Source organism: Triturus cristatus, chromosome 4_1, assembly GCF_964204655.1.
Source record: "Triturus cristatus chromosome 4_1, aTriCri1.1, whole genome shotgun sequence".
In the NCBI taxonomy this organism is placed as follows: domain Eukaryota; kingdom Metazoa; phylum Chordata; class Amphibia; order Caudata; family Salamandridae; genus Triturus; species Triturus cristatus.
Window position 1 is genome coordinate 1,294,172,585 of NC_140585.1, and position 26,747 is coordinate 1,294,199,331.

At 45.5% G+C, this 26,747-nt stretch overlaps 1 protein-coding gene across 2 annotated transcripts in view; it reads right to left on the minus strand.

The window, feature by feature from the left end:
- The window catches only part of RGS18 (regulator of G protein signaling 18), a 245,221-nt gene that overhangs the window by 19,341 nt on the left and 199,133 nt on the right, over positions 1–26,747 (minus strand). For both annotated transcript variants that reach the window (XM_085654807.1, XM_085654806.1), the window contains one exon: positions 11,608–11,774. In XM_085654807.1, the coding sequence (XP_085510933.1) occupies positions 11,608–11,774 (167 nt within the window). The remainder of the gene's footprint in view (positions 1–11,607; positions 11,775–26,747) is intronic.

Here is a 26,747-nt window from a genome sequence, read left to right on the forward strand (position 1 = left end):
CCCGAAATGCATTGGGTAGAATACTTGGATGTATAATACTGGATACTGTTATTTTGGAAATGTTTCGGAACATTTGAAATTCATGGAGAATAAACGAAAAAAATCATTCTAAAAGTCAACATCATGTTTGCATTTCTTCAACTACAACTTGGAAAAATTTAAGTTGAAGCCTATGATAAAACACTCTCTAGTACTGTTATGAGAACAGGAGCCCCCACCTGCAATCTGAGTTTCAGATTGCACTCTTATCCAGTTATATTTGCACCCTGGACTAGGTGCTTGGTGGTTGAGCACCGACCTGAACATTAAAACAAAGATCAAAACAAAGATATAAACTTGATAAGCTACGAGTGCACGTTGGATACTAACTTTCTGTACCACCTTTTTTTTAGCAATGTGCCTACCTGTCGATTTTGGGCCCTAGCACAGCTGGCACATAGGGAAACCTACCTAGCATGAACATTTTTAAAAACTAGACACCAAGGGGAATCCAGGATGGGGTGACTTGTCGGGCTCTCACCAGGTTCTGTTACCCAGAATCCCTTGCAAACCTCAAACTTTGTAAAAAAAATACATTTTCCTCACATTTATGTGGTGGAAAGTGCAGGAATCTACATGGATCCACAAAATTCCACCCACCCCGCATTCCCCAAAGTCTTCCAAGAAAAATGGTACCTCACTTGTGTGGGTAAGCCTAGTGCCCGCATCAGGAAACGGGCCAAAACGCAATGTGGACACACCACATTTTCATAGTGAAAACTGACCCGTTTTTTGCAAAGTGCCTAGCTGTAGATTTTGAACCCTAGCTTTGCCGGCACCTAGGGAAACCTAGAAAACCTATACATTTTTGAAAACTAGACACCCAGGGGAATCCAGGATAGGGTGACTTGTCTGGCTCTCACCAGCTTCTGTTACCCAGAATCCCTTGCAAACTTCAAAATGTGTCCAAGAAAACACATTTTCCTCACATTTCTGTAGTGGAAAGTTCTGGAATCTGCGTGGATCCACAAAATTCAACCCCGTCCGCATTCCCCAAAGTCTTCTGTGAAAAATGGTACCTCACTTGTGGGGGTGGGTCAAGTACCCGCGACATCAAAATTGCCTACCACAAAACGACCTGGTTTTACAAGGGGAGTCACCCGGGTTTTTGGCCCTGTGCTCGGTAGTCATCTAACGAAACCTACCAAACCCACACATTTCTGAAAACTAGACACCCTGGGGATTCCAGTGAGGTAAGGCTTGCGTGGATCACCCAAAGTTTTCTTACCCAGAATCCCCTGCAAACCTCAAATTTAGCAGAAAAAAATCACTTTTTCCACACATTTTTGTGTGGGAAATTGGTTGCATCAATGGGCTGACACAAATTTCCTACCACCCAGCGTTCCCCCGGGTCTCCTGATAAAAATGGTGCCTCACTCGTGTGGGAGGCCCAAGTACCCGCAAAAGGCAAGGGCCCAAAATGTGTCGAGGTGACATCAAAATTGCCTATCACAAAACGACCTGGTTTTGCAGGGGATTCTGGGTAAGAAAACGTTGGGGGATCCATGTTATGTTATGTTATGTTATGTTAATAGTATTTATAACGCGCACAGCTGCCCCAGCTAGGGGGCGTCCTGGCGCGCGACAAGATATAACACAACGGATACTAACACAGAACCGAGATAGAGGGAGCAGTTAAAATAATAAAGTTTTTAATGATTTCCGGAACAGGAAAAGATCATCGATTGTGCGGAGCTCAAGCGGAAGCGAGTTCCAAAGCGCTGCAGCCTTTATCCGGAAAGAGCGCCCACCAGCTCGGCAAAGCCTGAACCTCGGGACTACTGCAAGTACTTGACCCAAAGATCTTAACGAACGGGTCGGTACATAACCGGACAGTAAAATCGAAAGAATCTGAGGGGCAGATCCTTTCAAAATTTTAAAAGCCAAACATAAAACTTGAAATGGATTCTCGACTTAATCGGCAGCCAATGTAATGCTCGAATAGTGCTGGCAGCCGAGCATGACCTAGGCAAGCCGACAATGGCTCTGGCAGCGGCATTTTGAACGCGTTGGAGACAAACAATTTCTGCCTGATTACTCCCTATCAGGAGCGAACTGGCATAGTCCAGGCGAGATAAAACTGTTGCCTGGACCACCATCTGCCTGGTAGGGGGGTCAAAAAACTTAAGGACAGGCCTTAAGCCCCGAAGGACTCCAAAGCAGCAAGCTGCGGTTTTCTTGGTGTGTCCCACAAAGCTGAGAGTAGAGTCTAACCATACTCCCAGATTTCTCAGCTCCATAACCGGGGTTGGAGCCACACCAAGTTCTGACGGCCACCATCTGTCACCCCAGAGGTCCCTACCCTTTCCGACGATCATAAGCTCGGTCTTCCTAGCGTTAAGCTGGAGACAGTTGGTAGTCATCCAGCTAGCCACCTCCCTCAGCCCATTCTGGAACTTGGGGGCGTCCACATCGGCATCCCCGCTGATAGTAACCGCCAGCTGAGTGTCGTCAGCATATGAGACCATATACATGCCCCATTGTTTGACGACATCAGCCAGCAGTCTCACGTAAAGATTAAATAAGGTGGGACTCAGTGAGGATCCCTGCGGCACCCCCAAGTCCAGAGGATGGAACTTGGACTGATAAGGAGGTGTAGCAACGCAAAAAGACCGGTCTTCAAGAAAGGAACGGAACCACTGGAGGGCCGACCCCATAACGCCAATCTCTTCCAGGCGGTGCAGAAGGATACGGTGCGATACCGTGTCAAAGGCGGCGCTCAGATCTAACAACACTAGCGCCGCCGTCTGTCCCTGATCCAGCACCGAACGAAGATGTTCAACCATGGCGAGAAGGGCAGTCTCCGTGCTGTGCCCAGCCCGGAACCCATTCTGGGTGTCGTCCAGAATGTTAGCTTGGGTAAGATGGTCGGTCAGAGCCTGATTAACATGAGCTTCCATCAGCTTGGCCGGCCAAGGGAGTAAGGAGATAGGCCGGTAGTTCTCCGGTCTCAAAGCGTCCAAGCTTGGCTTCTTCAAAATAGGAGAAACCACTGCACGCTTCCATTTGGTTGGAACCATGCCCGTGGCCAGCGAAATGTTAATCAAGGAACAAACTGTAGGGCGACCCACAAAAGACTGGTTCCTAAACAGATCAGGACAGACCGCATCCAGAGGTGAGCCAGATTTGACCTTCTGAGCCAGAGTGTCAAAAGCCTCAGGTAGAAGCTGCGGAAGAGAATCCAGCAAGGGAAAGGCAGGAGCAACCACCACAGCCTTCTGGGGGGGTCCCGTACCAGGAAAAGCACGATAGATGCCCTGCACTTTTTCCCAAAAAAAAGATGCTAGGGCTTCGCAATGCGAGGTAGAGGCCATAACTGGAGAAATAGAGCGCTTAGACAGCAGATCCTTGAGAGCTTTGAAGATAGTTTTAGATGGATTTGGGCTATTATGGAATTCCCGAGAGTAGAACGTCGCACGAGCTCTACAAATGGCACGATGATAGATCTTAATAGAGGCCAGGTACAGCGATTTCTTCACCGTGTCATAAGATCTCCGCCATTCCCTCTCGGCACGCCTACAGTTCCCTTTCAGTGCACGTAATGCACTGTCATACCAGGGGTTAGACTTTCTAGGACTGATTTTACTAGTCAGTATGGGAATCAAGGAGTCCAGCGCCCTGGTAATCCAATTACAGAACTGGTCATAACCCAATTCAACATCATCCGAAAGATCAAGCGGATCAGTAGTTAGAGCAAGATGTAAGTCCTCTAACCTAAGCTTACTCCAGTGTCTTCTAGGGATAGATCGGGCTAAGGGAATTGGAATAATTTCAGGTGACAAAACCTGAATATCCACTAGAAAGTGATCCGTCCATCCCAGGGGTGAAACGGAAAGAATGGAAGCTTCCGTTAGGTTTGTAAAAAAAGGGTCCAATGTATGCCCTCCTGTGTGGGTAGGTTGAGAGACTTTTTGGAACAGCTGAAGGGCCTCAAGGTCCGTAAGAAAGTTACATACAGCCGGGGCACTCTGATTATCAAAAAGGAGATTCAAATCTCTCAATATAGAGAAGTTGGCACAACCAATTGCCAGAGTGCTAACAGCATCCGGGAAAGCCTCTCTAAACACAGCGTCATTGCCTGGAGGGCGATAGACCACCATCCCCGAGATCGAGTACTGGGGACTAATCCCGATCTTAAAAGAGGCACTCTCACACCCAGCAATATGTAAAGCAGTCCAAATGCAGGAGAAATTAGATTTCACCGCCAGTGCAATACCTCCCCCTCTAGTAGGGCGATTAAGGGTGAAAATAGAATATTCCGGAGGAAAAGCAAGATTAATAATCGCTGCATCCTCCTCCTGCAGCCAAGTTTCGGAAATGGCGAGAATATCCGGGGTCTCATCATGCAAAAGGTCAAGGATATCTTGATGGTGCAAAGCCATGCAAGCCATACCTCCCTAGCATCCCCCGGGTGTCTAGTTTTCAAAACTGTATAGGTTTGCTAGGTTTTCCGAGGTGCCGGCAGAGCTAGGTTTAAAAAACTTTGGAAAAAAAGGGTCATTTTTCACTTTGAAAATGTGGTGTGTCCACCTTGCGTTTTGGGCCGTTTCCTGTCGCGGGCACCTGGCCTACCCACACAAGTGAGGTACCATTTTTCTTGGAAGACTTTGGGGAACGCGGGGTGGGTGGAATTTTGTGGCTCCACACAGATTCCAGAACTTTCCACCACAGAAATGTGAGGAAAATGTGTTTTTTGACAACTTTTTAGGTTTACAAGAGATTCTGGGTAACAGAACATAGTGAGAGCAAGTAAAGTCACCCCATCCTGTATTCCCCTGGATGTCTAGTGTACAAAATAGTATAGCTTTGCTAGGTTTCCCTAGGTGCCGGCAGAGATAGGGTTAAAAAACTACAGCTGGGCACTTTGCAAAATAAGGGTCATTTTTCACTCTGAAAATGTGGTGTGTCCAACTTGCGTTTTGAGCCGTTTCCTGTCGCAGGCACAAGGCCCACCCACACAAGTGAGGTACTATTTTTAATGGGAGACTTAGGGTAACACAGAATTGTAGAGCAACTGTTATTACCTATTGACTTTTGATGCATTTCTGCATTCCAAATAAAAGACAATGTGTAAAAAAGAAGTCAATTTGAAAAATGACCTATAATTCTCATACTAGTATGGGTACTCCCAATTTCGGAAATGTGCAAATATCTATATTTTTTTACCATTTCATAAATACATGGGTGTCTTTCATACCGATTTTTCCATGTATACATTTTCCCAAAATAATTGTTATATACCCAGTACATAATAAAAAACCATTGCAAGACGCTGCTCAGTTATTGGCTCTGGGTTTGTCAGGTTCTTGGTGAACCTACAAGCCCTATATATCCCCATAACCAGAAAGGTCTAGCAAATGTAACGATATGTTGCTTTCAAACAGCTGTCATAATTAGAAGAAGTTATAGGTGAAAACGTTGACACAAATTGCTGTTCATTTCAACTAATTTTTAATTCTTTCCCATATTTAACTGTTAGTGTCTATGAAGAAACCTTGAAGGATCTACACAAATGACCCCTTGCTGAATTCAGAATGTTGTCTACTTTCCTAAAATGTTTAGCTTTGCAGGATCCATTATTGCTTTCATACCCATTTCTATCATTAACTGGAAGGAGATTGAAAGCACAAAAAATAGCAAAAATAGGCTATGTCCCACAAAAATGACAAAACTGTGTAAAAGATTTTGGTTTTCTGACAAAAGTCTGTTTGTCCCTGAAAGCTGGGAAGATGGTGATTTCAGCACCACAACCCCTTTTTTGATACCATTTGCAGGTAAAAAACAGACGCTTTCATCTGTAGCCCTTTTTTCCCATTTTTCCCCCCCAAAAAACAAAATGTAGCTATATTTTGGTTAATTTCTGGGTCCCCTCCAGAGGAATCCAGAAACCCTGGGCGCCTTTAGAATCCCCATCATGTTGGAAAAAAGAACGGAAATTTGGCTTGGATACCTCATGTGGTCAAAAAGGTACAGGGGCAGAAGCGCGAACTACCCCGAATAGCCCAAAAAAAGCCTTAGCACAAGGGGGGGGAGGGGGGGGGGAAGGCCTAGCAGTGGAGGGGTTAAATCCAACTTTACCAGTAAAGAAGATTTATCATTACCATTTCAAAAATATGAAACATGATGCACCTACTCTTTTCTAATCAGGAATTACATCTTTAAAGTTGTATCAAGGAATTCTTAATGCTATCCTACGAGGGGAGTATGCATCACATTACTGATGAGTGTTTGTCACTATCAGGATAGGTTAAGCTTAAAAGTACATGCCTACCATTTATTTCCATGGCCAACTGCCCTTAAGGCTACCTCGGGCCTTCCTTTGGGTTGACTTATGTGTAATGAAAGAGGAGTGTAAGGCTTCACTAGTGGTTTTAAATGCCAAGTTGAAGTGGCAGTAAACTTCACACACAGGCCTTGCAATGGCAGGCCTGAGACAGGTTGACAAAGGCTACTTGTGTTAGTGTCACAATCAGTGCTGCAAGCCCACTAGCAAAAAGTACAATTGATGGATTGAATGCAGAAAAATGTCATACATTCACCCCAGTACAGAGATCCGGCCCTAAATCCACTGTTTTTTTGCTCCCCTTGCCATTGCAGTTTGGGCCCAGTCATATGCAAATCAATCTTGACCCTGTGCCCAATGGGAACAGTCCAGCCCGAACTACCTGGCCAGGTCCTCCCTGGACTGGAAACAAGCATCCTAGGACCAGTTTCAGGGTTTCACCCCTCATCGGCCAGGATAGCTTGACTCCAGTAGTATGGAGAGCACGGGACCCGCGTCTGGGCATACCCGTCCCACTCGGGGTGATAAATGCAAAAAGAACAATTGATGGACAGAATGCAGAACAATGTCACACATTCACCCCAGTACAGAGATCTGGGTCTAAATCCATAGTTTTTTTGCTCCCCATGCCATTGCAGTTTGGACCCAGCCATATACAAATCAGTCTTGACCCTGTGCCCAATGGGAACAGTCCAGCCTGAACTATCAGGCAAGGTCCTCCCTGGACTAGAAAAAGCATTTAGGTTACACACAGTGGATACAGGGTATATCACTTTACAAGGTAGTTACAAGTAAACTAAATATGTCAATTGAGTATACTCCAGGGTCTTTGCCACTGGATTCAAGCTAGCTCAGCTGAAGAGGGGTGTTACCCCGAAACCGGTCCCAGGATGCTTGTTTACCGTCAAGAGTAGACTTGGCTTGGCAGTTCGGGCTGGACTGTTCCCATGAGGCACAGGGTCAAGACTGATTTGCATATAGCTATGTCTGAACTGGGGTGGCGAAGTGAGCTAAAGAACGATTATGGATTCAACCCAGATCTGTGACTGGGGGTGAGTGTCTGAAATGTTTCAGTGCTCCTTCCATCATCTCCTTGTGTTTGCTTTATACTCCAGTGTCACCATGTTTAGGTGAGAAGAACATGTACTTTATCACTGGTCAGCAGTTTGGGGTCTGACCACCCTAAGGATGACAGGTCTAACATGTACTATCATCCTTTCTTACTCAATCAATCAATGTAATCTTTATTTGCCTGGGATACAGCCATAAATTACAGGATACAATGTTAAAATATACATAAGAACCAGAAACTGGTACAATTTGCTCAATACTTGTTATAAATTGCCATGTGATTCAGAGACTTGATAAAGTACATTGATCTAAGCTTGCAAGGTTAACAGCAACAACATTAAAAGTATTTCTACTTAATCAGACAACTTAATCAAAACGCATTGAAAATTTAGAGTATACGGCGACCCACAAAAATAAACTAACATGAGAACATGTTTCATGATTGCGTAATTGTTTCAGACAGAGCATTGACTGAGTTTAGTGCATCAGGTTTCTTGATTTAATGAAAGACATTAAAAATATTTCGGTATATTTCTGATAAAAACCACAGAAAAAAAGTAACATGTATTATTGATTGTTTAAAAGTGTGGTTACAGGGGCACACCATGGATTCTAAATTGTGTTGAAAACCTGAGGGAAAGTAAAGCATATATTTTGTCAGCCCAAAAGCGACACAACAAAGAACATTCTCATCTTCCTCGCCTACCCCACAAGTAGCTGCTAAGAGTGTTATCATGATTCAGGGAAAGGTATGCCGAAATAAAGGTCTCTGGTATTTCTGGGCTTAACCTCTTTTTCAAAGTATGGCTTAACAATAGGGACCGAACATAGGGCTCGATGTACAACCTTTCAGTTCAGTGAGTCGCAAATTGCACAGAATTTCGACTCGCAATTTTTGTCTCGCTAAACTGAATGTACAACAGTGTCTCAGACACTGTTTGTGATTCCTAATGGGGTTGCAAATTGCATGCCTCATCAATATTCATGAGGCAAGTGCAATTTGTGACCCCATTGGGAATGACTAGCACTCACAGGGATTGTGGCCTGCTGGGGTCACCAGACCACCATGTCTGTGACTGCTTTTTCAATAAAGCAGTTTAAAAAAATAAATGTAGCCCGTTTTCCTTGGAGGAAAACGGGATGCATTTAAAAAAGAAAAATGAAACTTTTCAGTTTCCTTTTTTAAGGGCAGGCAGTGGGACCACTGCCTTCTCTTAAAAAAATATTTGCGCACCTATTCACAAAGGGGAAGGTTCCTGTTTGCGAATGGTTTACCACCTACTTGAAGCAGGTGGTTAACTGCGAGTGTTTGCGACCACAAATGCGGTTGCAAAACAATAGAACATTGCAGTCAGACTCGCTATTAGGAAAGGACGCCCTTGGCATGCCTCTTCCTAATAGCAAGCCGCAAACCATATTTTGTGATCCGCTAATAGGTTAGCGACTCATAAAATACGGTTTGTCCATGTGTCTAACCAATTTTGCGATCGCAAAAGGGCCAAACTCCCATTGGTGGCTGCAAAAGACCGTCATACATCTGCCTCATAATTCCTGCCCAGTGACACTCAGGTTTCGACGTCAGTAAAGGCTTGGTGAAGAACAATGGCGATAAACGGTTTTTCAACAAATGCTAGCCACGGGATATATAAACCTTTATTGCAAGTTGAACAATCCTTTATGAAATCTCTAGTTAGGGATGCCTCTTTGTCTTTCCAGATTGAAAGCCTTAATGGTGGTTCAGGTGTGAGCGAGATCACATATGTAGCTCAGTCCCAATTCATAATGACAAATCACAAGGTATTTGTGTGATGTGTGGTAGAGGTAAAATATCAATCGTCCACTGATTGGTAGAGCTTCTGTTTTTTGAGAGGCGGTCAGACAGAGGGATATGAATTTATTCAGATTGCAAACACAGATGCTACTATATGGTCAGCCTCTGAAGATTGAGTTGTTCTGCTGCCAATAGTATAAACTCTGGAAAGTGTCTTGCTACAGCAAATATGCATTAAACGCAGATCACTACATGAGTAACTCAGGGGCATATTTACAAGAAACTGGTGGAGCTGTCCTACACCAAAATTGGTAACGCCATGCTCCGGAAGTTTCAAAATGCAGGGATGCGACATATTCACAGGAAAGTGGCGCACCGCTACTTTACTCCTAGTGCTGGTGCTAAAAAAGCCGCATAGCGCCAGTGCAGGCACACTAGCACCATTTTGCAAGGATGCCTGCACTGCAGGGGCAATTGCTTATGTGAAGGAAGGTAAACCTTCCTGCACATAAACAATCTTTACAGGCCATTTGCTCTATCTATGTATGCTGCATAATGCAGCACATGTGGAAAGAGTAAAAAACAAGGAGAAATAAAACGTTCCTCCTCGTATCGCCTGCTTAAGACTAGGTATTCTCTAGTGGCATTTTTGGCACTGCCCCATATCTTGTAAATATGAGGCAGCGTTAAAAAGCAATGAGTGTTGTGTCAGTATTCCCACTGTAACACCTATTGCATGCCCCATTCACGCTAAGTGCTGCTTGAATAGATACATTATTTACAAGGCAGTGTTAAGCCACGTCAAGTGGCTTAAAGCCGGCTTGTAAAAAAGGCGAAGGAGTTAACGTCACCACAACTTCGGTAAAAGTGACGTTCTTGTAGCGTTAACACTTGTAAATGCCTCTCAGTCTCCTGAGCTATCTGTGATGGAGCGTGGAATTTGCAAATGAAACAGTTACCATTCCATTTGTGTGTTCAATTCACCAATTTATTACCTCCTTTTATCAATATCCTTTATACAGTACACAGAGACCTATAAGTGTGAATGGATTTGAAGGGATGTTGACTTTTCAGAATATGGTCTACTATCCCATGTAACCCCTAATGAACGCCTTAACTTTCTCTCCAATACTTTTCTCACCAGTTCCTATCTCCCTCACTCTTTACAGCATCTTTTCTAGTTCAATACTCTAAGTGATTTTTGGGAAATCTCAGACTCACCTCTACCCCTCCCTTAAATCCCACTAATGAAGACATCCCCTGACAACACCACCAACAAATCATTCCACACAAATCCCACACAAAAGCTAAGTCCTCGGGCATTATTTTGTTTCCTAGATCAGCATGTCAATGCTTGGTGTAGACAGGCCAGTGCAGAATTTGTAGGCATAATATTTCATGATATGTGAATTACCGTTATGTAAAATGTGCACATTTTTCGTCATTTTCCATCAAGTGAAATGTCATGTCTTTTTGCCGGTGAGACCCTGTTGAGAGTAGAAATTGGCACTCAGGAGACATTTTCTCCTCGAACAAGTCTACTTCCAGTGTCTCATGTGACTTACTCCTGCATGCAATTATCACAGCCGCGGTCCGCTTAGGTAACAGCGGTGCGGCTGCGCGGGGGGGGGGGGGGGGATTTAAATAAATAATTAATTTTCCCTCTGCATCGTCCCTCGAAATCCCTCCTTACCCGGCCCCACCGCTGTTACCTGCACTGACCACGGCTGAATGTTCCAAGGAGATACGGCCAACAATATTTCTTGTAATAGAGATAGTTTCATCTCAAAATTCCTGAAATAATAAAATAAAATGCACACACCCTTACTCTAGACAGTTCAGATGTGTGCAGCAATGAACATTTCAACAACAGCACACAGCCATGCAGCTGGCCACCTATTAGACAGTGAGCAGTGCTAAGAGATGTGCACTGTACAAATATAAATGACATAACTACAAATCTGTACAGTGATAGTTTACAACTGTGCATAATGTAGCAGCGATCAAGTTAGAGTGACACCTGACCTCACGGTACATAGAGTGCCCCAGGGGGCGCAACAGACGTGCGGGTCTGCTTTCTTTGGTCCGGTGAACTTTGACATTACATAAGGTGCCACAGATGCTTGGGTGACCCCTTCTGTAATACAGCTGGAATTGGCGCTATCCTCAAGTGGGTTCTCACATTTGAATAGGGTCATGGGCTCATGCAAAAGTGGGAACCAGTTTACCTCTGCACCATATTATGGACCTAGAGGCAAAGAGGCTGTCAGGGGCCGCACTGACTCTGCAACCCACAGAGGTTCCCTTACTGTAACACAGCTCTAGGTTTTCCTTTTGCACCAGTAAGCCCTCTTAGGGCAACAGTGCACTTTGCAAACAACTTCCATTCATTTATTCATTCATTCAATACAAGTGATTACCAACACCGTTCAGATCTCCATACCTCTTTTGGAGCCTCTCTCCGAATGAACGTCTCAAATATTGTCTTTGCCTTGGATGAAAGTTGCTCAGGAGTGGCACATTTCTTGTACTCCTCGCAGGCCAACCAGAACTCGATGTTCTCCTCACTGAACTCGGTTTTTAAAAACCTCGTGAAGGCCTGCAGACCAGCTTAACCAAGAAAAAACATAGGGGGTTCATAAAATAAATGGATTAAAACACTAACAGGTTTTCAAAACATGCATACGTGATAATGTAGAGATAGTGAATACCAGTGTGCACATGTTGCACACAACAAGAGAGGTGTTCATTTTTTATAAATTAGAAAATAATGTGAATTTTTTCATATGTTTTTCATCATTTGAATGAAACAAATTTTCTGTAATCGACCCTGACCTTTGTAAAGTAATACCATGTTTTGTTGAAATCTTCAACAATAAAACAGAAAAACTAAGCCCCAGTCCATAAATGGCAGAAGTAAAGCAGTCAACGCTTGCACCAATGTCACTGGTGTCAAGTTACACTTTGAATTTGTTGAAATCTGTTATTATGTCCCTGGATCCTCTCTCCATTACTATGGGCTGCACTGTGCAATGGCCTCCTTCCAAAAGATGTTTATGCCTATAGTTTGCCTTTAAAACACCCGAAAGAAATTATGATATACTATACTCAAGGTCAAAATAGATTTATTTCCACATTTTGTCATAAAAGCAGTAGTAAAATATACATACACAGCTGCATTTAAAATAGATAGCGTAAAACAATATCATAAAGGTATGAGACCCAAACCATCGCAGCATACCTGAGAAAATAGTATAAACTAGTTATAAAATATCCAGTAATAAAAATAATTCTTCAGATAAATAACGGCACTTTAGACTAAATAGTATCACAGTATTAAAAGTAGTCAAGAATTATTAGAGTTTAGTTGGCAAAGGCCACATCAATTATGCTTGTACATGACAAAATTATATTGAATCAAATCATTCATTCATTTATGCAACAGATTGTTTGTGCAGGCTTCCCAATAGCAGCAAAGGCCCATGCTCTAATTATCCACATCTTGTCCAAAAACTTAGCACATAGGATAGTTAGATTAATATCTGTTCTAAGGATTCTGAGCGTGGTGTAGGTACTTCACGTCCTCATCTGCCTGCACGTTGGTTGAATCCATATACGTCATGAGACGACATACCCTGTAAAAGCATATACTACATGACCAGTCGATTTAGGAAAGTTTTACACGTGGGACACAACACATTGTCGCTGCGGGCCCACCAATTAGTAAAGGTTTTAAGAGGGAGTAAGCCAACCCTGAAGTTGAAATATAATTTCCGATCTAAGAGCCGGTGATAGCGTCTCAGTAGGGTTCCAGAGAACTGCCGTACTTAAAATCCAGAAAGCGCCCAGTCAGTGAGCAACTAGTGCTTGATTTAACCATGTTTTCACCAACCCATAGCCAATAGTTTTGCTTTAATACTTCAGCCGTCAGAGATGGTTTGGAAAGAGGATTATCCCAAAATTCTCTAAGGTCTATGTCTGTTAAAACCCTTTAGACTAGTCTCAGACAATCGATTTTGTGAAATCTAACGGTCTTGATAACATCCCTTAGGGCCATGGAGTTCTGGGTGAGGTCTGGTTGCAGTACAGGTAAGTGGGTTTTAATTTACTTTTACGCACTAGAATACATTGTTACTATAGAGGGGATGGAGGCGGGGGCTGGCCAACTCCGCTATGCTGCAGAGTGTGCAGAGATTTGCCTTCTCTGTGTTTTCCACGGAACGCAGAGAAGGGAAATCTCCGCACACTCCATGGGCAGAATGGAGGCCTCCGCCCGGGGCTATTCATAATCCATGCCAGATTTTGTGGAAGCCAGTTTGCTCATGCTCGAAACTCCATTACCTATAATCCCCTGCTCACTGCTTCGTCTCCACCCCTGCAGGCCAAGGAAGGGTGGAGGAATTCAGCTCGCCTGTAGCTGGCTGCAGCTAGCCTGCTCACACCTGATGCATGTAATTATTGTGAGCTCTTTGAAGACCCGGCTCCCTTCAGTCCAGGGTTGGTCATTGTAGCTGTGTACCCCAGAGACTGACCCTTGTTTCCTGAGGTGTTGATAGCCTTATTTTCAGTGTTTCCTGAGCTTTAGTTATTCCTTGTTCCTGAGCTGTTGCTGTTTACCTTGTACCTGAACTAGCACTGCCTACAGTGCTACCTTGCCTCCTGAGCCTTAGCATTCCTTGTTCCTGAGCTGCAGCAGTTTCCCTTGTTCCTGAACTAGCACTGCCTGCAGTGCTACCTTGACTCCTGAAAATTTGCTCAATTCTAGTTGCTGCTCTAGCACTGCCTTCAGTGCTACTATGTTTTCTTGATTCCTGAACCAGCACTATTCTACTATACCCTTGTTGCCTCCCCTTCTGTATATCCTTTTCCAGTCCCTGCTTTTCTTCCCATTTCCTTGGTTCCAGTTCCTAGTTTACTGTCTTTCTATTCATGGTGGCTTGCTTCTATTACCTTGTATGTTTGTTACTTGCTTTCTGCCAAATGTGCACTGTTGGTTTATTCCTTTCCTGTTAAGCACTTCTCCTTGCTATTCTTTGTCCATTTTGCTTGTATTTAGTTCTACCTCCTTGCTGTTACTGCCTTGCGTGTTCCTGGTTGATCGCCAGGATCCGTGGGCACAGCTGACAACCTAGGTGGTGTTTCTTCTTCACTGTGAGTATTGTCTTTGAGTTACATTTATAACATCACCATAGGTATAAGCTCCACAGACCCTGCCTTTGCATGCATATCCTATATGTGGGTATTTGCAGTCAGTATCTGTAACAGCAATTGTGGGTGAGGAACTTACTGAGCTTCAGTCTTACCGTGTGGAGCTCATGAGTACTTTACCCCACACTCCCGTTATTGTTAATGTTGTTTCATATATATGTCTTGCACATTCATCCTGGGTGTAGTTATTCTGAATGCTAAATCACTTCTTAAGTGCCCATCCTTTGATTCTTAGCCATCGTGTTCACTTGGATCAGGCTTCCCCTTTGAATCCCTTTTTCTCCTCTGACTTCCTCTGTGATTCTGGGCAGTGCTGGACTCCTCTTTCTATGTACGTTTTCTACCCAGTCGCCAATCTTTGCCCAAGTCCCTGACTGTGTCCCAGACAGTCCCGGACAGTCCCTGACCATCGCTCCACTTGGGGTTTCCATGAAAGAGTATGGGATAGGGTAACACCTAAATAATTAAAAGTATCAATGCTCTTGTTAGAAATGGGGGTCTTAGTTGGCAGTGGTTTGCACCATGTCGTCCAAGTAGAGACCCTTTCTTCTAGTCAGAGTAAGGGGATTACACAGCTGTGATAACCGCTGGACACCCCCTTGGTAGCATGGGAGGAGCAGTCAGGCTTATCTCAGATGCAATGTGTAAAGCATTTGTACCAAAACACACACAGTAACACAGTGAAAATACTAAAAAATAGACACCACACCAGTTTAGAAAAATAGCCAATATTTATCTAATCAAAACAAGACATCAACAACAATAATCCAGCACACACAAGCAAAAGCATGAATGTCTAAAGAATAAAGCAAAAAAGAATTAACTTGAAGTTGATTGTGCAAACCAGGGCTATTGCGGTGTCGTGACCAACGAATCCAACAGTTCAGTTTGACTTTGATGGGGTGGAGGGCTGGAACTGCATTGGGAAGACCCACGAACAGTACCTTGGAGATTAAGAGGCCTCAAGGACCTTGCGGTGAAGTGTAGCAGTGAGGCATCACTGGAGTCATGAGGCGTCATTGCTGGACGTTGGTGCAGATGTTGGGGAGTTCTTGAAGTCACACAAGTTGCAGGTCGAAATCCGTGAGTTCAAAGTCAGGAGCATGGACGTCGGAGGTGCCAGGGCTACGGTGCCATTGTGGGTGGTGCGTCATGCACTTCACATTGCAGAGTCCATTGCTTCAGTACAGGCACAGCGTGGTGTCGGTGTGGAGTTCTGGCATCGGAGCCGGAGACGCGGTCGCCGGCAGACATGGGGCTGTCGTGCTGTCAAGGGCAGTCACCATGGATAAGGTGCAAACAATGGAGTCTGTGTTGGTGCAAAGCGTCATCTGTGAGACCAGAGCTGCAGAGTTGTCAAAGTCAGTCTCCACGGCCATGGTACAGGCAACGGCATCAATGTCGGCGAGAAACGTAGTCGACGTTGAGACTAAGGCTGCAGGATCGTTGAGGTCGGTGCTGCGCTCACCCAGTGAACAGTGACCACTGCGTTGGTGCAGGCAGTGGCATCTGGAATACCTTTCTTGAAGTTACAGCTCAGCAAACACCTCCAGAGGTCCAGAACTGGAGCTGGCACCACTTGACAGGTCAGAACTCCCAGAAGTGAAGTTCAGGTGCTGTAGGTGAAGTATTTGATGGCCCAGAGACTTCCAACAGGAGGCAAGCACACACAAGCTCTTGGAAAAACTTGGAAAGCAGGAGTTCAGAAAGCAAAGTCCAGTTCCTTTCACTCCTCACAGAAAGAAGCAGCGACTGTAGGCCAACCCAGCGTGCCTTACATGTAGTAAAAGGGAAGGTTAGGGCCTGGCAAGTGGGTGCATTTGCCAGGTTGACATGGCAGTTTAAAACTGCACTCACAGACACTGCAATGGCAGGCCTGAGACACGTTCATAGGGTTATTCAATTGGGTGGCACAACCAGTGCTGCAGGCCCACTAGTAGCATTTGATTTATGGGCCCTGAGCACACATAGTGCACTTTACTTGCGACTTACCTCTAAGTCAAATATACCAATGATGGATAATGAATCAGAATCACAATTTACACAGGGAGCATTTGCCTTTTAGCACTGATCAGCAGTAGTAAAGTACCAAGAGTACCTAAACCAGCAAAAATGAAGTCCAGCATTAAATCAAAAATACAGGAGGTAGAGGCAAAAAGGCAGGAGAAACCATGCCACGGATACAAGCCCTAATAGCTCTCTAGGGGTAAACTCCCCAACTCAAGTCTGCCTTTGAAGGAGTTGTATTTTTTAAACAACATAAGCTTGGTCTTTGCTGAAATAATCTCTAGACCATGATTCGTGCAGAGGTTCTCAAAGAAGGTTAATGCGTGCTGAGGCCACTTGGAGCCTTTGAGGTTAATAAGCTGTCCTCTGCGAATAGCCCTGGTGAACTCTCTTGTTAATGGTAAAGCAATCAGCTACTTGGCCCTGCTCACCCCAGTTTACCTGGGCAAAGTTCCTCTCATTTAATTGATGAATATATCCAAAAGACTGCTAGGGATACCCATATCACACAACACCTGCCAGAGCTTCCTCTGTAAAACTAGATCAAAAGCAGATTTAAGAATGACAAAGGCAACTTGCAAGCTGCTTTCGCCGATCACCACAGTTTTCCAATAAAGAAGGAGGAAGCAAAAGACCTGATCTATTGTAGAAATCTTCTCCCTAAAGTCAGCCTGAAAGGTAGATAAAATTTATTTTTCTGTAATCCACTCCTGTACTTTAATTAGGACCAGTTGATCAAAAATCCTTTGCATACAGTCGACCAAACTGTGAGGCCTTCAATTTAAGGAGAGGGACCTGTCCCCCTTTTTATGAAGACGCATAACCTCTGCTACCTTCCAAGAATCTGGTATGGGGGCTCCACAAACAATTACATGTGATAAAATGAGGAAGGTGTCTGCCAGAATATCATCCAATCCAGGTGCACTGCCCCTGGTGACTGAATCCAGAGCAGAGGAAACATCGGCTAGATTAAAAAGAGGATTGGATGGAACAGAGAAATCATTTATGTTGGGAGCCCTTGATGAATTACCCAGCTCAGAAAGTGGAGGCGATGCCAAATAAAGGTCAGTGAAATGATCAACCGAAACCAAGGCGGCGATGTTGTTCTTTAATTTAGGAACAGTTACATCTCTTCCCCACTTTACTCAGGCCCAGAATTTGCTAAAGGCTTGGCTGCACAGGCCAGTTCCAGATCTTGCCACCTTTCGTTGTCCCACTCTCTCTTTGCCATGATCTGGGCTCTTTTATACATATACCTAGCCAGATGAATTTACTCTGCGTCCTTCTTTTGCAGTGCTTTGCCCAGAAGTCTACATTGGAATCTGCATTCATTATTAAACCAACTTGCTGCCCTACGAGGGTACCTGTGGTTGCCCTTAGTGTGGATAGTAAAATAGTAAAATGGGACAATATTTTGACAAAAGAAAAATTACAAATGCTGGTTATTGGCTCATCACATACTGAAGAATGGGTGTGATGGGCCAGATCTACTAGGCAGTCTCGATGGTGTTTATGTGGAAGAGGTGTGGTGCAGCATCCAGGGTGGTGACTCCGGACCATGGGGTTCACAGTTCGATCCCCGGCGCTGGAGGCAGGTCAGCCCAGCACCATGTGACTCTGGGCAATAGCTCGCTTAATTGTCCCGAGGGCCCCCAGCACCAGAAAACCACTTCGAAGGTAGCTGTGCGCTTTACAAATTCAAGGTTCTTATTATTATAAACTGTTGCATATCATTAGTAGGGAGTCATTCTCTAATAGAAGCTAGTGTAAGCTGCTTATATTTTGACTTAGGACAAAAAGAGTCCAAAGTAAGATATAATGGATTGTGGTCATTCTCTAACCTTTTTGTAACCATCATGTCTATGAGAATTGGCCATAATTTTAAATCTAGTAAAATATTGTCAATGCAACTAGTGTGAATGGAATTACAATGCGTTTGCCCCATGCATGTCCAACTTTGTTCTGCCACTCATGGACCTCAAGCCGAAATCTAACGAGAAAGCTTTCAATTGCAAAGCTGCCTCCGTCGTCTTCGTGCGGGATATCCCATGGCTCATCCTCCTCTTCAGAATGAATAATATCATCATTGTCTAAAGGCTCACAAGTGGTATTAAAATCACCTGCTATTTACAGTTATGAATTATGGCTATGGACCCCTAAATAGTAAATAGTCTTCAAGGGACGCAATGGTTCTAGAACTCAATCCTCCCCAGAATCCTCTGGCATTAACATTATAAATATCAGTGTCTAGAGTTCCCCTATTAGCTACCATGAGCTGGATAGCTGGAATATCTAGGCAATCAATGCTTAACCTCTTTATTTCACAATCTGGGTCAAGAACTGTCCATATTGTTAGTTCCTTGAGGGTCTCCCAACATGACCAATTGTGGCAGGAATGGAATAGTTAGAATAACCAGATTTATAAACAGGGTCCCTACACCATGTTTCCTGGAATAGGCAGATATCATACAGTTCAATAAAGCTATTCCAGTCCTGGAGCACAAGTTTTGACTTGAGGCCTGCACCTTTCCACTATTTTAGAAACCCCTTTTTTGGTCACAACACAGTTTGGGGAAGGTAGTAAGCTACCCCGATTCGTGGTTCCCAAGATGAGGAAGCCGCCAGGGGGAAGTTGTGGAGCCAAGGATCCACCTAGAGTGGATTTGCAGAGGCGTACTGTTGGCTCAGCAAGATGGATATCAGTGGAAAAAACAATACTATGCTATATTCATGAATAGGACGGAACAGAGTCAGGCATTTACCACAGTTGGCAAATGAGTTAACCTATGGTGCTGAAAACAATTTGCATTCCTGACATTTGCCAATTGAGATGAAGCATATTATTCTGGTGCGTGATGTATTAGTTGTTTTTCCAGTTTTACCAAATCTTTTACCTGAATAATTTCACCAAAATGTTGTGGGAAATAATGCCTGTGAAAATAATGCATGTCGATCTTCGTGCATCCTCCTATTTAAGCCTAGTTTAGGATTCAATACTCTCTGCATAATCAGGCCCTTGGGAACCCACTGATACCACGGGTGTGGTGTTCTGCCTTTCAATCCGAGTTCCCACCACTGAATGAGGTGCAACATGCAGATTCTATACTTGTTGCACTGAAATCCACGTTTTGTTTTTTGTACCGGAACTTTATCCCCAATAATTTTCACCAGGTTTTGCCTTGCAATATCTTTTAGTGAAAGCTAGAACTCGGGGGTTTATTTACAAGCCTGTTGCGCTGCCGGTGGCTCACTTTTTTTACTCATCCCCAGCATTATGTGCCTGCCCACATTTACAATGCCACGTAAAGCCACCCTATGTAGCATTTGGAGCCGTGCAAATATGGCCCCCATTAACGCATTAGTCTGCATGAATGGGGCGTTCCATGGGTGTTGCTGTTGGTGTTCCCATGCAACATCCATGGAACCTGATGCATTCTCGGATTTGGTAGGCTTTGCAAACTTGAGAATGCGTCAGATTCATACTCGTACCCAGGGGAGGTGTAAGGCGCAATGAGGAGAAATACCTTTATTTCTCCCCCATTTGCTGCAGAAACACATTGAACGAGGAAAACACCTCTCAGTATTGTTTTTTTGTTGGAAGATGTCCCTTCCTCCACAAAAACAATCACTCCTACAACACAGACACCCTTGCACCATGGAATAAGTGTGCTTGCGCATGGCAGTCCATTGTTCTCCAGCACGGTTGAAAAGGACAGGAATATGCCGTATCTTGTAGATACGATGTATTCCTGCCATTTTGTTTTGATGCACAGAAGCGCAACGTAGCAAGAAGGCTTGCTGTGCTGCTGTGCTTTAAAATATTGTAAATGAAGCCCATAATTTCTTTCACTGGCACAACGTCTGATGTGTGCATTGATAGGAATTCACAATGTTTACCTCATTTGATTCCAGGAATACCTTGTTGGGCAACAGGTGTCATCCAAGACCAAACAGCCATTGAATACTTACTGTGAGAAGTTGGCCTGGCATATGCTGTTCCTAGTTATAGGGACACCTTGCACCAGTCCAATTCGACTCTTATTGATGATAGGTTTAAGACAACCTTTAAAGAAAGCTATCCTAGTGGTAGCTGTGGAGAGCAGCCTTCAGGCTAAGTCTTGAAGGAGTGTTAAGCTTATTGTTTTACCATAATAACCTCTTGAATAACCAAATGAAAGAGTAGCCCACACAGGTATATATATAAAATATATTTATTTATTCTAGACAGAATCCCACAGTCACTTTATGTGGCTAGTGGCAAAGTTACAATTCAAACAAGCATTTATAAACACAATAAATAGCACAGAAATCAATGGGCCCCAGGGGGGGACCAAACCATATACTAAAATAGTGGTATAAGAACCACGACAATTCTACAGGCAATGCCTAGGGCATTCAGGATCGCTTGCCCCTTCAGAATCCACCCACAGTTAAGAGGAAGGGAACCCACGGGAGACGCGTGCAGTGCAAAGAGCTGCTATCGGGATCGCAATGTTAGCCTATGGAGAATGTCGCGGTTGAATATTTAAAGCTTAAGGACACTTCTAGCAACAGTACAAAGTTAAGGCTTGAGACTTAAGGCTTTGGAGAGCCCACCACCACAGGAGTACCGAAGTACCACTGTTACCTGCCCCAGGGAAGCCGGGTGCATAGGTCGATTCTGGTGTCGGGTCGCGGGCTGATTTTCTATGGAAAAGTAGTCCAAACTGCTGCTAGCTGAAAGCGTTGTTGAAGTCGTGAAGATTAAAGTTGAAGAGAAGATAAAGATGAACCTGAAAGCAGAGGGGACAGAGTCTGGGTCACAGCAAAGTGACCAGGGAGCTCACAGGAAGGAGCTCGTGGATGTCGGGTGCTTCAGGTGTAGAAGGTACAGCTGGGCTCTGCAGTCACGGGCTCCGGGAGGCTTCAAGGAAGGCCAGCTTCTGGAGGGTGACTGTCCCATGTCGGCTGAGGGTCGCTGCGGTGTTAGTGTCCCGATTGGATCCACTAAGCATTGGCAACCGCAACCCATGCAAGATAAACAAAGCAGCTGCTGGTGCAGACCCACGAGGTCTGAGGGTGCTCACCTTTGCAGGGAGCACAGAGCAGGCCTGGAGCAACCAGGGGAACTCTTGGAAAGATAGGTTTTCCTCCGTCAGGGCCCACAAGTCGAGAGACAAGGGACCGCGGAGGGCAGCAAAATGGAGTGCGTAAAAGGGCTCCCACGGGCCACCGGAGCGGACTAGGGAGCTGAGCTTTGGCACGGATGCTGCTTGAAGGTTGGCTCAGAAATGGGCCAAAGCACAACTTCCCCACTGGTCGGGGTCGTGTGCTATGCAAGAGGTGGCTGGGGTCTCGGGGTATGCAGGGATCTCGGCACCCACGTGGTCCATGGTGCTCAGGCTTGCTGGGCACGCTCACAGGACTCTGGGATGCACTGGAGACCCACCTCAAGGTTGATGGAAGGCGTCGAAGTTCGTGAGAGCAGCGAAGTTCCAACCGGGTATCTTGCAGTCTTTTAGGTGCCTGCCAAGCAGGGGGATAACTCCTTTATCCCAAGGGAGATTTCTTCAGTCAGCTGGGCAGCAGCTCGTCGAATGTCAGTTCTGTGAAGTTCTGGACGAATCTAAGGCTCTGGGGCAAAGTTATTCCCATATATCCCCAAGATTAGGGGATGGTCCCAAATAGAGCCTACCAATCAGAGTAGAGGCGGGAAAGGGTGGCTACACCCACTCCCCTTTGTGTGTTTCCCGCCTGGGCGAGGGGCAGGATGCCCCTGAACTGGTTCCAGGCGGTGTATGCAGAATTGGGGCTCTGCAGCTGCCTACGTGCAACTCTGAAAGGACATTTGGTGCACCCACCCTGTTCCAATCCACATATCCTGTCTGGGGAGGTGCTGGCACCTCCCTGCCACAGGAGCCCTATTGTCCAGATGGCGAGGCTGGGGTTTTCCCCAGCAACAGCCAGCCAGAGTCGTGTAGGTGGCGGACAGTAGCCATTTTGTGGTACATGTGCACTTTTAAATTGGTGTCTAAATTCTACCGCTTTTCCCATATCACCCTCCTAGCAAGGGGGAATTGTGCCCCCATGCCCATGGCTGGACTGGGGGTATGATTCCTTCATGTTTGACACCAAACACAATATGGTTCTGTGTAGCCATTCTCAAGTTATCGCGATGACGCGATTCACTTATAATGCGGTTAAGAGTATATGGTATGGCTACACTACAAACAACCCAGTAACGGTTTTACGAAGGTTGCAGAGAGGTCCTACACACGTAGGGGTCCCCCCTCACACATACCTCAGCACCCAGCCCTGTAGGATTACCAGGGCCTGCCATAGGGGTGACCTATGAGAGTATATGTGTTGTAATGGTATGGAATATAGGGTACCTACATCCCTGTAAGGGGTGCTAGCACAACCTTACCCAGACTACAGTAGTGGTCTGGTGGTGTCAGTTTATGTGGCTGTCCCAGGGTGGCACAATAAGTGCTGCAGCCCTGGTAGGCCTACTGGGGGACCCATGCCCTGGGTACCTAGGGTACCATCTACAAGGGACTGGTAGGGCATGCCCAGCATCCAATTAGGTTTGTACCTAGAGTACTTTACATCAGTTTTAGGGAGAAAGCAGATAGGCTGGGGTCCTGGATAGCAGGATCCCAGCCAGACTAGTCAAAAACCACTTAAATACCAGGCAAAACAGTTGGGGGCAACCATTAGTCAGATTCCACTCTCCTACATAACCCCCCCCCCCCCCAAACGAAAGGAGATAAGGCTAACCTTGTCCAGATAAGCCTTTATTTCCTGAGTGGCCATATAAGGAAGAACCTGTACTAACATGGTTGCTCCCTGTGTCATGGTCCACTTGGGAAATCCTACCCCAAGGGGTTCTAGAGTTTCTCCAAAGTCTAGGGAAATTACCTGTATTGGTTTTTGGGTCAGAGGTTGGCTGGTGGGGTGTCTGAGTCTGGAAGTGAGGCCCTACTTGGGTTGGTCTCAACCTCCTCAGATCACTGGCCACTATGGAAGCCTTTCTGCCCATGACTGTGTCATATCTGGCCCTAAGGGTCAACCTCTGGCTGCCTACAGCTGGGGGTTGGATCCCTTTGGCTGGAATAGTGGCGGGCACTGGAAGGTTTGGGGCAGCTAGGCCCCAGGTTTCCCTGTGCTCAACAACATCCATTTGAGGGATGCCTATACCTAGGGGTAAGGGGAATCCCTCAGTTTGTAGAGGAATATTCACCTGGCTGAAACTACTCTGCTGGGTGTCCCTAATCTGCTGATGAGGGGGTTCCTCTGGACAGGGGCCCAGTAAGGGTCCACTGACCTCCCTGACCTCTGCAGCCCTGGGCTGACTGAGGCAGGGTAGAGAGGGGCAGATACCTGCTCCAGACTGGGTACCACCTTGGAAGGGTCCCCTGCCATCAGAGAGGTGGGCAGGCCAGGCCTGTCCACTTCTGGGGCAGTTACTTCACAAGGGGCAGGTTCAGTTCCCTGAGAAACTTGACCCTTACCTGTAGTCTGGTGGGGGGAAGACTGCTCCTCCTCCCCTATGCTCTCTGTTTGGGTAGAGTGATCCATAGTTTCAGGCTTCACTCTTTCTATTTCCTCCTGGGGTGGAGGTGAGGCCCTCAGGGTCTCATCCACTCTCTCAGGAATTCCTACCATTTTCAAATGGGCCTTGTGGTCAACCTCAGCCCAGGCTGAGATTTCCAGATCATTCCCCAGTAGACAATCCACAGGCAAGTTTGGGGACACTGCCACTCTCTTGGGGCCAGTGACCCCTCCCCAGCTGAGATTTACCACTGCCATGGGATGATCTGTCCTGATTCCATCTATGTTGGTCACCTGGTAGCTAAACCCAGGTAAAAGCTGATCTAGGGGCACTAGCCTCTTGGTCACCATGGTGACACTGGCCCCTGTGTCCTTATAGGCCACAGCCTTCTGACCATTGATCATGGGCTCTTGTCTGTACCTGCCCAGGATACTGGGGCTCATGGTAAAGTTGGCAAACCCCATGCCACCATCACAGACTATAGTTGCTTGAGTAGGGGACCTGGATAGGCCAGAGTCCCCCTGAGTTCCCCAAGAAATCCCAACTAAATTTTTGGGTGCACTCCCACCACCTGGGGGATTACTACTAGTAGCAACAGGAGGTGTTGGAGCTGCTTTTGGAGGAACATTCTCTTTATTGCCATTCTTTGGACAGCTGGAGTCAGTTTTCCAGTGGCCAGGTTGCTTACACACATGGCAATATGGTTGCTTGTTATTAGAGGAAGTATTTTGGGACCCACCCCCAGCACTGGGTTTTTGGGGCCCTTCAGAGGACTTTTCTTGTTTATCATCCCCACCTTTCTCTTTGGGCTTAGTGGAATCCTTCTTCTGGTCACCAACTTGGTTCTTAGGCCTAATCCTGGTTCTGACCCATTTGTCTGCCTTCTTTCCCAATTCTTGGGGAGAGGTCAGATCAGAGTCCACCAGGTGCTGGTGTAAAAGTTGGTTTTGACAATTATTAAGAATCTGCTCCCTCATTATGAGATTATACAATCCTTGATAATCATTAACTTTACTGCCATTTAACCAACCTTCCAGTGCCTTGGTTGCCCAATCCACAAAGTCTACCCAATCTTGATTCTGTGCTTTCTGGGTGTCTCTGAACTTAAGTCTGTATTGATCAGTGGTTAAGCCAAACCCATCTATTAAAGCAGCTTTCAAGATATAATAGTCATCAGCATCCTCTTCTCTTACAGAGAGGAGCTTGTCTCTTCCTTTATCTGAAAAGGAGAGCCACAGGATTGCTGCCCGCTGCTCTACTGGGACCCTCTGTACTCTACAGGCCCTCTCAAGAGCAGATATCCATTTGTGAATATCATCCCCATTCTGATAGGGGGGCACAATCTTGTGGAGGTTCCAATTGTCAGGGACTTTCTCTCTAACTCTAGGGGTTTCATCACTGCCACCAGGGGTCTCTAGACCCCACTTCTTTGAAGCTTTCTGAAGCTCCAGGGCTTTCCTGTCCAATGCTAACTGTTCTCTTTTAAGCTGAAGCTTAGCCTGCTCAAATTTGATCAGTCTGCATTTCCTCTCATGGGAGGATTCTCTTCTCTGAGAAGAGGCAGAGGACCCTTTGGATCTCTGAGAATGGTTGGATCCCACTGAGGGGGATCTGTTCCTTCTTGGACCCACCACTCTCCCACTAGGGATGGAGGGAGTGCCTCTTGGGCCTTCACCTCCATGTTGTGAGTGGTTTGTTTCTTCCAGGTCAGGACTTTCATCCTCTTCCTGGTCCTCATCAGAGTCCCCCACTGGAGGGTCCTCTTCTGATGGATGCCCACCCCGCCTGTCAACCCAACTAGACCCTATGCTTTCCATAAAGTCTGCAATGAGCAGGATTTCCCTAAGGCGTTGGGTGTTAGCACCCTTGTTTGTCTTCAGTTTTCTGAGGGTGCACATCTCCCTGAGCTCTGCAAAGGAGAGATGATCATACTTATCAACTGGGACCCTCTGGGGTCCTTCCATAGCCTTAGTGGCACCTGCACCTGAAGACATGTTTAGTGTAGTGATAGTGGTGTATCTACCTACACTAAGTGTGGCCTACTGAACCCTCTCTTGAGTTGTAGTCAAGGTGTGCTAAACCCTCTACACACAACTCTAAGTTCAGTAGAACTTATTGTATTCTAGCTTGAATTTATATGTACCTTTGGTACCAAGTGGCTTTCACTTTAGAAATTCAATTTGTTATCTGGTAAAACAATGGCAAGCTTGAATCCAACCGCTGCACACCAATGTGAGAAGTTGGCCTGGCATATGCTGTTCCTAGTTATAGGGACACCTTGCACCAGTCCAATTCGACTCTTATTGATGATAGGTTTAAGACAACCTTTAAAGAAAGGTATCCTAGTGGTAGCTGTGGAGAGCAGCCTTCAGGCTAAGTCTTGAAGGAGTGTTAAGCTTATTGTTTTACCATAATAACCTCTTGAATAACCAAATGAAAGAGTAGCCCACACAGGTATATATATAAAATATATGTATTTATTCTAGACAGAATCCCACAGTCACTTTATGTGGCTAGTGGCAAAGTTACAATTCAAACAAGCATTTATAAACACAATAAATAGCACAGAAATCAATGGGCCCCAGGAGGGGACCAAACCATATACTAAAATAGTGGTATAAGAACCACGACAATTCTACAGGCAATGCCTAGGGCATTCAGGATCGCTTGCCCCTTCAGAATCCACCCACAGTTAAGAGGAAGGGGACCCACGGGAGACGCGTGCAGTGCAAAGAGCTGCTATCGGGATCGCAATGTTAGCCTATGGAGAATGTCGCGGTTGAATATTTAAAGCTTAAGGACACTTCTAGCAACAGTACAAAGTTAAGGCTTGA